Raw genomic sequence first — 12395 nt, forward strand, 5'->3', positions numbered from 1 at the left:
AATGCAAAGGCTGCTCCTTGGGGGGGATCCGCAAAAAAGGGAAAGAAATAACCCCAGGGGCAGCAATAGCATTGCAGGAGGAGGTGGATTGGGCAGGGACAGGGGTGGGGCGGGGTCAGACGCGAGGCTCTGGGCTTCGGGAGGCAAGCAGCTGAAAGGTGGCGCCTCCCGAGCAGAGTCGAGGGTTAAGTGGGGGGGGCTCCCAGTGATACTAGGCGCAGGCTCGGGTAGTGGATTTGGCAGCCACGGCATCAGGTGGTGGACCACCTTCTGTGGGGTGCCCGCCCGGGAAGGTGGTTAGGTGGAGGGAGCATGGGGAAAGGGAGACTGGGGTGAGGTTGCCCAGATCGAGGCCGGCTGGCAGTAGGTCATCCTCTCCCTGGTGACTGGGATCAAACCTAGGGCCTCGATCTCCTCATACATGGAGGAGAGGTCGCCTTCCGCCACCCTGGGGGTCTCCCCTGTGGCGCCCGCTTCGACGGTCGCTTCGGGGTTTGCGGGGGGTTCGGGTGATATTCGGGCAGAAGGGGCTTCCTCAGGAGTCTCGGAGGGGAGGGTCTCCCGTGGAGGGGAGATCCTACCTTCCAATGCTATTTTGTCTTCCCCTCCCGACACCAGTGGATGGATCTCACTCGTGGGCATAGCGGAAGGCTCAGTATCAGTGTCTCCCTTCCTGGTCTTCCGGGGGGCCTCCGCATCGGATAGGTGCAGCGGAGCTCGAGCCTTCCGCTTGCCTCGCTTCCTGTGGACTAGGGTCCAGCCCTCCATAGCATCGTCTGGGGGCTGGTTAGCAGGGGTCTTGTCGGGGGGCAGAGGCGATGGTTTAGGGGTTCGGGGGGGTAACGGTGAGGCAGCATGAGGGGAGGGGGGTTCTCCTTGGGCGGGCCCTCTCCTATGCCCGGTAATATCTTTGCTGCACCCTCCTCCGTAGGCTCTGCTGGATTGTTAACAGCAAGGGCGGGGCTCTCTCTCTTGTCTGGGCGTTGTAGAGGAGGTGTCTCTTGGGCTCGGGCAGGAGCAGCGGTGGATCGAGCAGGAGGAGAGGCGGTTTCAGGTACCGGGCGGCCAGGGGCGTCGGCAATGACGGAGCCGATATCCTGCCGGGTCTCGGGTGCCCCTCCCCGCCAGGCCAAGGGGCAGTCTCTTCGGACATGCCCCGCTGATCGGCAGAGGTAGCACCGGGCCTCTCCTGTGGAATAGTAGACCCGATAGCGGGCTCCCTGGTAGGGGATCAGAAAGGACCCCTCAAGCGCCTCTCCATCACGCGCCACCGACGGCGGTAGAAGCTGCACTTGCCGGCGGAACGAAAGGACATGATGGAGGGTGGGGTCCTTGCAGCCCAACGGGAGAGGACTGATGACAGAAATGGGTTTCCCCAGGGTGGAGAGAGCGGGTAACAGGGCGGCGTTGGGTAGAAATGGAGGGACGGAGGTCAGGACTAGGCAGACGCCCAGGTCCTCTAGCGGTTCCAGGGGAACGAAAACCCACACCCACACCCCCGCCAGGCCCTTCTCCACCGCCTCCTGGGCGGCAGCCTCCAATGCTAAGAAAAAGATGATTTTCCCGTACATTTTGGAGGCCGCCACAATAGCCGTGGGTCCTACCACCCTCGCCAACACCTGCACGTATGTCTCCACGTGGGGCAAGCTGGGCACCAGGAGGCAACGGACGCCATGCTTCCTGGTCATGGTTGGAAAGGGGCCCCGGCCGCTATTGATGGTAGCAGAGGCGGTGGGTGGGCGAGATGAAGAGGCGGTGGGGAGCGGGGGCTGCTACCACCTGGGCATACACCCTGGGGGCCAGGGGAGGGACGCTCGCAGAGCTGGTGGAGGGAACAGCGGGGAGGGACGCCATGGTCGATGACGAGGCCACAGCGGTGGGGGCAGCCCCTGCCATGGAGGGCCTGGTGGTTGTAGCGGGGCCCTTTCCCTTCTTCGCACCCTGGCCTTTCTGGCCAACTGGGGGGGGCTCTCCTAGAATCTGGGGGGGCGGTGGGCGTAATAGCAGCAGTAGTCACCTCGATGCCTCCTGCTGCCGATGCCCCAGCGGGGGCGGTGGCAGGTGTTTTGGCAGAGGCTTGGCGGTTAGGTAGGTGGGGGAGGGGCAGCTGAGGTTGTTAGAGGGGCCTCACCCCTCTCATTCCCTGCCATTGTGAGCAGGGAGAGACGGGGAGGCACCAGAAGGGGGAGGGGGAAGCAGATTAACCACTTCTCCCTACTGGGCTGCAGGCGGGGGGCGGGGGGCAAATGGGTCGGACTGGACGGGGGAGGAAACAGGAGTTGGGGTCAGGTAATAGGGGCAACTGTGGGGTGAACAGTCCGGGGGTGGGCGGGGGGCAGGACGCATGTTTGTCCAAAGAGTCTCGTTTGGTCGGCTGTTGTTTCTGGTCCGGACAGTGGAATTGGGGAAAGCAGCTGAATCCAGAGGCAGATGGCAAGTTGCCAGCAGGGACGGATGGTGGGGGGGCCGTGACCGTTGTAGTAGTGTAGGGGGGGCACCGATGGATCCGGGGGCAGCTCCGTGCCACACCTCCTGTGCCCCTTACAAACGCAGTTAAGACACAATCAGACTCCCCCCACACGAGAGTACAGTTCAAAAGTTATTCAGTCTTATGGTCCCCTCCATGATGATTTGTAGCTTCCCTGGGTGATTTCTCTGTCGGCTGTCTTCTCTCCCGGGCTTTGTGGAGCATTCCAAAACTGCCAAGCAGATAAGAAGAAAAAAATAACCTGTCGGTTAATTACCAGTCCACAAACGAACAGCAAACGGCTGGGTCTGGGGGCTTCCACTTCCCTCCTCTGGGGAGCGAGTCGGCAATCCCTCCCCCCCTCCCCGGGGGTTTCAGCTGGAGCAGTAGCAGCATCCGAGGGCAGGCGTGGGGGGGCTGGCAGCTAGCTGGCAGCCGACCAGCACTTGAACGGCAGCAGAAAAACAGCAAAAAAAAACAAAACGAAGAAAAAGCATCTGGCCCGGTTGGGGAGGGGAACCTGAGACGGGGCAAAAAGTAAGAAAAGCCCAGGCCAGGGGGCTTTAGGAGAGCATAGAAGGCAGATATGTTAGCCCCAGGTTCAGTAGGTCCCTTTTCCCTGGGTAGGGTAACAGGGAAGGTTTTAGAACAATCAGGAACCTTCTGGAGACAATTCTGACAGACAGGCTGATTAGAACACCTGCAGCCAATCAAGAAGCTGTTAGAATCAATTAAGGCAGGCTAATCAGGGCACCTGGGTTTAAAAAGGAGCTCACTTCAGTTTGTGGTGCGCGTGTGAGGGGCTGGGAGCAAAAGGCGCTAGGAGTTGAGAGTGAGAATGCGGACTGTTGGAGGACTGAGGAGTACAAGCATTATCAGACACCAGGAAGAAGGTCCTATGGTGAGAATAAAGAAGGTGTTGGGAGGAGGCCATGGGGAAGTAGCCCAGGGAGTTGTAGCTGTCACACAGCTGTTCCAGGAGGCACCCTAGACAGCTGCATTCCACAGGGCCCTGGGCTGGAACCTGGAGTAGAGGGCGGGCCCGGGTTGCCCCCAAACCTCCCACTTCCTGGACTGTGGGTTCAGAAAAACGACCAAGCTGAGGGCTGCTCTGAAGCTCCAAGGTGAGCAAATCCGCCAATAAGCGCAAGACCCACCAAGGTAGAGGAGGAACTTTGTAACAGCATATATACCGATTAAAATGTGCAACCAACCACAGATCATCTTCTAAGACTTAAAGTGCAGTTTCACACTGACCTCACTTTTCATAAAACTGAAAACTGAGTATCAGGGTGACTGTGACCAAACTTGGTTTTTAAAATCTTTTTTCTTCTATTTGAAATTGTTTTGGCTCTTTCATCCACTGATGGGGAAGTAGGGAAAAGGAGAAGGGATCTGTGAATGCCTCCACCAGCTCGGGATCCCTCTTCTCATGATTTTTGAACACTTGGGTTGGCATTACTGTTTACTTATTCAGCTTGCATGTGACTCTGCTGAGGTCCACAATATCCTAATAATAGTCTCCTCTTTTTGATAATGAAGTAATATTTTTCTTTTATTAAAGACTAAGCTGCTGAGTTGGGACAGTTAACAAAATAAGATGAATGACACAAGACACCAGTCGCTGTTCTTCGTCAGTTTGCCTGCATTACAAAAGCTCTGTGCCATTAAGGTTACACTGAGTTCTAAATTGGCAGAAAATGAGGTTAGGAATACACAGATGAAGATTTGCAGGTAAAGGCAAATAACGGTTGGCATTCTCAGAAGTAATTTTTTTAAAGTATTTCAGTAGTAGTAGTAGTAAACTGTAACAGGATCCGTAAAGTTCCTGACAGTTATGACATTCATACATATTACAGAATACATTTTTTCCCTGTAGCTGTTCTAGTAAGGTACATCATGATTATTTTTTTTTAAAGTCAACAATATTCTTTATAGCTTGTAAAGTGTTCAATTTTAAGTCACTTGTCATGCGTGAACCACTGAATTAGTAAGGGAATAATAAAAGATTCAAAGTTAGTCCATAGGCCTATGCGAAGTTCTGGAACTCTTTGAATGCATCACCTAAGATATTATAGTGTTTTACAGAGGTTGAGGTGAGGAATAAAGTGATAGTACTCTCCCAAAAAGCACACTCACCTTCCCAACATACTCCAGTTACCATGCCTACTCTTGTTTTTGTTTCACATTTACCTTCCCACTTTCTGGGAGAGCGTGAGTGCCAATTCTGAATGTGGATTTTGTTTCTTCTCACTAAGGTCTCCAAACAATGATCAGATAACTGTTTGTGACTGACCAGTCTGGGTGGGATGTGACTCAGTAACTTGAGCTATCCAGTATTTTCTGCTGAACTACTGGAAAATGTAGTTAAGTTTTAGGAAAATGTAACTAAAATAAAGGTAACCTAATGCTGAGATGTCAAGCCCAATTTAGAGGAAATTCACTTCAGAATTAATTTTGAAAAGTTTTGTCTTTGTAGGCAATTGTTATTTCTTCATCAAGATATCCTTTCCTCACCTGTCCCTGGAACACTGAATCAAATTTCAGTTGTAATGGCGGTCAGTAATAAAATTTCTGATACTTACAGTATTTCTATCTGCATATTCCAAGTTGTGTTGTTAGCAGAACTACTATAAGTAAATTGATACAATTTAAATATGAATTGTTAATGCAAAATATGTAAATTAACACCAATAATGAATGTGGCATATTATTTCTTCCATGGAAGAAATGTCACTTTGAAAGGACAGTGGTAAGTAATGTGTATCATCACTTCATATAGAGAAGTACAGTGAAATGTGCCTTAAGTGTTGAGGAGGAGTGAAATCCTGGCCCTACTGAAGTCAATGGCAAAACTGTTGACTTCAGTGGGTCCAGGATTTTACCCAAAATATTTGGCAGTGCTTTGGGAGTGTCTTTTTCATAATGCTTTCTTAACTTTCACTGTAAACTAAATTACACAATTAATTATTTAATGTTAAATACTACTATATTTTATAAAAAGAAAAGGAGTACTTGTGGCACCATAGAGACTAACCAATTTATTTGAGCATAAGCTTTCGTGAGCTAGAGCTCACTTCATTGGATGCATTCAATGGAAAATACAGTGAGGAGATTTATATACACACAGAACATGAAAAAATGGGTGTTATCATACACACTGTAAGGAGAGTGATCACTTAAGATGAGCTGTTACCAGCAGGAGAGCGGGGTGGGTGGGGGGGAGGGGGAAGAAAACTTTTTGTAGTAATAATCAAGGTGGGCCATTTCCAGCAGTTAACAAGAACATCTGAGGAACGGTGGGGGTGGGGGAATAAACATGGGGAAATAGTTTTACTTTGTGTAATGACCCATCCACTCCCAGTCTCTATTCAAGCCTAAGTTAATTGTATCCAGTTTGCAAATTAATTCCAATTCAGCAGTCTCTCTTTGGAGTCTGTTTTTGAAGTCTTTTTGTTGTAATATTGCAACTTTTAGGTCTGTAATCAAGTGATCAAAGAGATTGAAGTGTTCTCCGACTGGTTTATGAATGTTATAATTCTTGACATCTGATTTGTGTCCATTTATTCTATATTATGTATTTTTAAAATATTGTGCCTGGTGTTTTTAAACTATCATTCACTTCACATATTAATGAGCTAGTTCTTATAAAACAAAGATGCTATTGGGCCAGGCCTGACATCTAACACTGGAAAAAATGACTTTATTTAATTTATGTATTCACTTTTTAATGTATTAAAAAGATCTCTCTCATATCAAGATGAATATACAAAATCGAATAAAACATACACATGTTGCTCCTAAACAGCAAAAATTGGACATTGCTGAAAACTTTTCCATGTAATTTAAATTGTATTTTTTTCCTATATAAATACCGGACAGTTTGTTTGTCACTTAAAAAAAAATCTGTCCTCCTTCCCCAGTGCCATGAGCAGAGCCTCAGAAACTGTGGTGGGAAAATATAATGGGACCCTGCATGTCATGAGTTGCACAGAGCTGTACAAAAACCTAGAGCCAGCCCTGTGGGAAGACATTTTCATCCAACTGCATTAATTAAATATTTTATTTTGGTCATTGGTTAAGGACAAAGGAAAATAGCTCTTCCCTGCTGACCTTGAGAATGCAACTATCAGCCAGGGAAGAGACCCACAGCAGCCATCCTGGGTCCATTATGGATCTTTTCAGTCACCAGCCCCACTTCAGGATAGCTGAGGTAGTTTCAACGCAATTTTATTATAAATTTCTGCCATAGTGGGTACTGGTTCATGAGTAGGACTTGTAGACTCTACAATAATACAAAACCCCCACCAATAATAACAAAAAAATTAAGAAAAAACGAGGAGTCCTTGTGGCACCTTAGAGACTAACAAATTTATTTGGGCATAAGCTTTTGAGGGCTAGAACCCGCTTCATCAGATGCATGGAGTGAAAATACAGGAGCAGGTATAAATACATGAGAGGATGGGGGGTTCCTTTACCAAGCGTGAGGTCAGTCTAACGAGTGAAATCAATTAACAGCAGGATACCAAGGGAGAGAAAATCTCTTTTGAAGTGGTAAGAGAGTGGCCCATTACAGACAGTTAACAAGAAGGGTGTAACAGTAGGGCGAAATTAGTATTGGGGAAATTAAGTTTAGGTTTTGTAATCTCTAAGGTGCCACAAGGATACCTCGTTGTCTTTGCTGATACAGACTAACATGGCTACTACTCTGAAAAAAATTAAGACCAATAGATATCAAGGACTGGGCTCTGGAAGAATGGTTAGTACAGAATGTGGTAAGGCTGCACCAGTAATTGTTGAATACTCCTTTTAAGTTCAAAAGGTTCAGATAATTCTTTTGTTTTTCTTTAGATATCTTTTTACAAAACAGGAAAATGTCAGGCTTTTGTACAGAAACATGGAGCTACAGTAAGTGATTCTTCACACTGTTACTTATTCATTGTTGCCAGTACTTGTGATCCCAGTCGTAAAAACTGATATTTTTCATAGTGCTTGCAATTCCCATTCCAACAGAAAATCTCCCCCCTACTTAGATTTTGCACAAAATGTGTATGCCGTGTATTATAGGATTGGCTTACAGTACCAAATAATGAAAAGTACAGAAAACTTTGTGAAGCCCTGTCAATGATCTGTTTTTGTTTTGTTTGCAGTGTATATTGCTACACTGTTGTGCTACATTGCCTGTGATATAACGTTTGCGTTTGTATGGACTTTCAGAAACTGCTAAGTAGGAAGACAGTAGTTATAATCAAAACCAAGTTGTAATCATGCATGTGCATCTTCACTGTGGCCTACTTTTCTTTGTTCTTAGATGTATGACCTTGCATTTGACTGTATAAAAACACCTTTTGTTCAGATGAACCCACCTTACCAAATGATCTATGTCAAATTGTATAACTAATCTGACGCCATCATTATTTACCACTCTAGCATTTTTTTGTCATCTGAAAAATTTATTAATTATTTTATATTGTCTTCCAGCTCACTGATAAAGGTATTGAATAGCATTGGACTGAGAACAGATAGGACCTCACTAGAAACATCCTGTTTGAGAGATCAGCGAACAAGTTTTTAATGCATTTAGTATAGGCTACATTGATTTTTGTCTAGTGCTATTTTTTTTAACATTGTCATGTGGGACCAAGACACATGTCTAAGTATATTATGTTAACACAATTATCTTTATCAACCAAACTTGTGATCTCATCAAAAAACATCCTTGATCTCGGGCTAGACAGGCAACTGGGCTTGATATATGTGCATGTTGGGAATCACTGGTCAGAGTTTGGAATGAGATATAAACAATATCCACTAAAAAGTACTATATATAACTCATTCAGTCATTCCTTTCCCCCCAACCTTCTGACCCTCCAAAAACCCATAATGCATTAGAATGCACCTTAATGTTGTCCAGTAAAATGCAAAAGGCCAAATCCCAATCTGTTGCAGTTCCCAGTTATAATAAAGGGTACAGGTGCTCAGCATCTCTCAGGATCTAGCCCAAAATAACAGTATGATTATCTTTTATAAAACCTTGATTTAATTACTTTAAAATCTACTTATTATATAATTATTTAAAACTTTTTTCCTTTGGTTATTATTACTAGATTGAGGCTCCAGAGAGAATTGGCCCAGCCATCCTTCAACTATGTCTCTGTTACACGCTTATAACCAGACTTGCCCCCAGCTGGAATAAGGCTGGTCATCTGTTGGTACAAGGTATCTTACTCAACTGGGTCAGAGTCTGACCCTTTGACTTTCAGTACTTTATTATTTTTTAAATTATATTTGCCATGCATATGCTGCCTACTCTTTGATTATTAGTCTTACGTTTTTGTTTTTGTATTTCTATGATTGTTTCTTTATCCCAGTTCAGTTTTTTAATGAATAATATAAAAGGACAAGGAATTCAAATTTTCTGTCTCCCCTCTCCTTTGTGTAACTGATTTAATAAGCATTTAAATTGACCATAGTATATTCAGTTAATTTCAAAACCAAATTTTGCAATACAGCAGATTTATGAAAATACTGTAAATAGGTTTCAAAATCAGCTGTTGTGTTTCACAGAAATTGCACACTTCACTTACATAGGATGAAAGTGACATGCTTTACGACCATGCCTTTCCACCAAGTTTCATGAGGCTAGGTGTTGTTGTTCTTACCACCTAACAATGTTTCCCCTACTAACTGAACAAGGTGAGAAGAGTGGCAAATTAGCAAATGTAGAAAACTGGACACCGGTGGATGTGGTTCTAACACAATCACATGCTATTCATCCATTAAAGAAATTGTATGGATTTATTCTACAGTATAAATTGGGATAAAAATGTGTTTTTCTGTTTTAGTTCCAGTCTTACTGTTATCAGACTTTTCTACGTTATTTTGAATCAGTTTTTCTTCATTGACTATCTTCAAAACAGATTTACATCCCTTTAAAACCAGTGTATTCAAGAAAAAGAATTAATATCAGAGGGCGAGATCCTCAGATGGTGTGAAATTGGCTTACTTTTATTGAAGTAAACCTTTAGCACCTACAGTGTTCATTCTGGGGTGTGTAGCCTATAGGAGGAGGATGCTACAGTAGTTTTATATTTCGAGGTTACACTGTATCTTGTTATGTATAGGTATGCTAATGAAGAGTATTCAGGTCGGCTCTTTCCTCCTTCCACCAAGTGCGCTGCATGTGACCTAGGCAGAATGTTTCCACAAGCTTTCCATGGCCAAGGGGCATGGGCAGCTGGTTGGTATGAGGTAGAGTGGAGACAAAGTACGCACTAGCCCTTCTTCAACCAGTGTGGGAAGCACTATCCAGCACCTTTATTCCCAACTCTTCTGGATACTTTCTGAGACATTCTACCCATCTGTTGTCAGTGGCCCCTCCTCATTGGAATCAAGGCCACTATTTGGTTCTTAATTTCATTGTATCACTTAGGGTATGTCTACACTACAAAATTAGGTCGAATTTATAGAAGTTGATTTTTTTAGAAAGCGATTTTATATAGTCGATTGTGTGTGTCTCCTCACTAATGCACTAAGCACATTAAGTCAGTGAAAGTCATCCACAGTACCAAGGCTACCATCTACTTTCGGAGCATTATACTGTGGGTAGCTATCCCACTGTTCCCGCAGTCTCCGCCGCCCATTGGAATTCTGGGTTAAGCTTGCAATGCCTCATGGGGCAAAAACATTGTCACGGGTGGTTTTGGGTGCATGTCGTCAGTCGCCCTTCCCTCTGTGAAAGCAACGGCAGACAATCGTTTCGCACCTTTTTTCCATGCAGGCGCCATACTGCTTTCAGCAGACGGTCCAGTAGGCCTGCAAACAGTCATCGTCATCCACAGCTTCCACTGCTACTTTGCTCTCCTGGTGCTATGAATCCATCTCGCAGGTCCTCTATATGACCATTGTCATCCACCACTTCCGCTGGCACTCTGCTCTCCTGGTGGTCTTGCAAGGCTGCTTCCGCTGCAACTCTGCTCAGCTGCTCTTGTCTCGCCATCCCACGGCAAGCGTGCAGCCCACTCAGCTGTTATGTCCTGACAGCAGACAGTGGAGTAGGTCTGCAAAACTGGTCATACAACCACCGCTTCCCCTGGAACTCTGCTCTCCTGCAGACGCCATACCATAGCAAGCATGGAGCCCACTCAGATCACCGCAGCAGTTATGAGCATTGTAAACACCTCATGCATTATCATGCAGAACCTGAAAAAGCAGGCGAAGTGGTGGCGATGGCAGCGCAGGGATGAGGACATGGACACAGACTTCTCTCAAAGCACGGGCCCTGGCAATTTGGCCATCCTGGTGGCAATGGGGCAGGCTCATGCCATGGAACTCCAATTCTGGGCCTGGGAAACAAGCACAAACTGGTTGTACCACATAGTGTTACAGATCTGGGATGATTCCCAGTGGCTGTGAAACTTTCGCATATGTAAGGGCACTTGCATGGAACTTTGTGACTTGCTTTCCCCTGCCCTGAAGCACAAGAATACCAAGATGAGAGCAGCCCTCAGAGTTCACAAGCGAGTGGCAATAGCCCTCTGGAAGCTTGCAATGCCAGACAGCTACCGGTCAGTCTGGAATCAATTTGGAGTGGGCAAATCTGTGGGGGCTGCTGTGATCCAAGTAGCCAACGCAATTACTGAACTGCTGCTATCAAGAGTAATGACTATGGGAAATGTGCAGGTCATAGTGGATGTCTTTGCTGCAATAAGATTCCCTAACTGGTGGGGCAATAGACAGAACACATATTCCTATCTTGGGACCAGACCACCAAGGCAGCCAGTACATAAACCGAAAGGGGTACTTCTCACTGGTGCTGCAAGCACTGGTGGATCACAAGGGACATTTCACCAACATCAACGTGGGTTGGCCGGGAAAGGTGCATGACGCTTGCATCTTTAGGAACTCAGGGTGTTGGATCATATTAAAGAAGTTCTGTATTAAAATCACAAATGAGTTTGATACCCTGAAATTTAAACTATGGGGAATTACTAATTAAGAGAGGTCTCTTGGGTTTTGGTACTGTTTCTCTCCCTCTGTGTGAAAATTGCAAGCTGTTAATTGTGTTAGTACATTCTAAGGGTATGTCTACACTACAAAATTAGGTCGAATTTATAGAAGTTGGTTTTGCAGAAATCATTTTTAAATAGTCGATTGTGTGTGTCCCCACACAAAATGCTCTAAGTGCATTAAGTGCATTAACTTGGCGGAGTGCTTCCACAGTACCGAGGCTAGTGTCAACTTCTGGAGTGTTGCACTGGCGGTATCCCACAGTTCCCGCAGTCTCTGCTGCCCATTGGAATTCTGGGTTGAGATCCCAATGCCTGATGAGGCAAAAAACATTGTCGCGGGTGGTTCTGGGTACATGTCATCAGGCCCTCCTTCCCTCCCTCTCTCTGTGAAAGCAACGACAGACAATCGTTTCGCACCTTTTTTCCTGAGTTACCTGTGCAGATGCCATACCACGGCAAGCATGGAGCCCGCTCAGCTCACTGTCACCGTATGTCTCCTGGGTTCTGGCAGACACGGTACTGCATTGCTACGCAGCAGCAGCAACCCATTGCCTTGTGGCAGCAGACAGTACAATAGGACTGGTAGCCGTCATCATCATGTCCGAGGTGCTCCTGGCCGCGTCGGTCAGGAGCGACTGGGCAGACATGGGCGCAGGGACTACATTAGGAGTGACTCGACCAGGTCACTCTCTTTAGTCCTGCAGGCAGTCCTATTGTACCATCTTCTGCCGAGCAGCCAAGAGATGTGGATGGCTTGCAGTCCTTCTGCACCGTCTGCTGCCAGCCAAAGATGTAAAAGATGGATGGAGTGGATCAAAACAAGAAATAGACCAGATTTTGTATTAATTTGCTCCCCCCCACCCTCCATCCCTCCGTGAAGTCCTGCCTGAAATACGAGAGGGAGGGATAGCTTAGTG

At 46.2% G+C, this 12395-nt stretch overlaps 1 protein-coding gene across 1 annotated transcript in view; it reads left to right on the top strand.

Moving 5' to 3' along the window:
* Positions 1-4037: 4037 nt before the first annotated feature.
* C2H18orf63 (chromosome 2 C18orf63 homolog) overlaps positions 4038-12395 on the top strand; it is a 37074-nt gene continuing 28716 nt past the window's right edge. Inside the window, exons 1-4 of the mRNA XM_075125336.1 lie at positions 4038-4201; positions 4947-5025; positions 7319-7375; positions 8575-8686. Of these exons, the coding sequence (XP_074981437.1) occupies positions 4068-4201; positions 4947-5025; positions 7319-7375; positions 8575-8686 (382 nt within the window). The 5' untranslated portion in view covers positions 4038-4067. The remainder of the gene's footprint in view (positions 4202-4946; positions 5026-7318; positions 7376-8574; positions 8687-12395) is intronic.

This window comes from Caretta caretta, chromosome 2, assembly GCF_965140235.1.
Source record: "Caretta caretta isolate rCarCar2 chromosome 2, rCarCar1.hap1, whole genome shotgun sequence".
Classification (NCBI taxonomy): Eukaryota; Metazoa; Chordata; order Testudines; family Cheloniidae; genus Caretta; species Caretta caretta.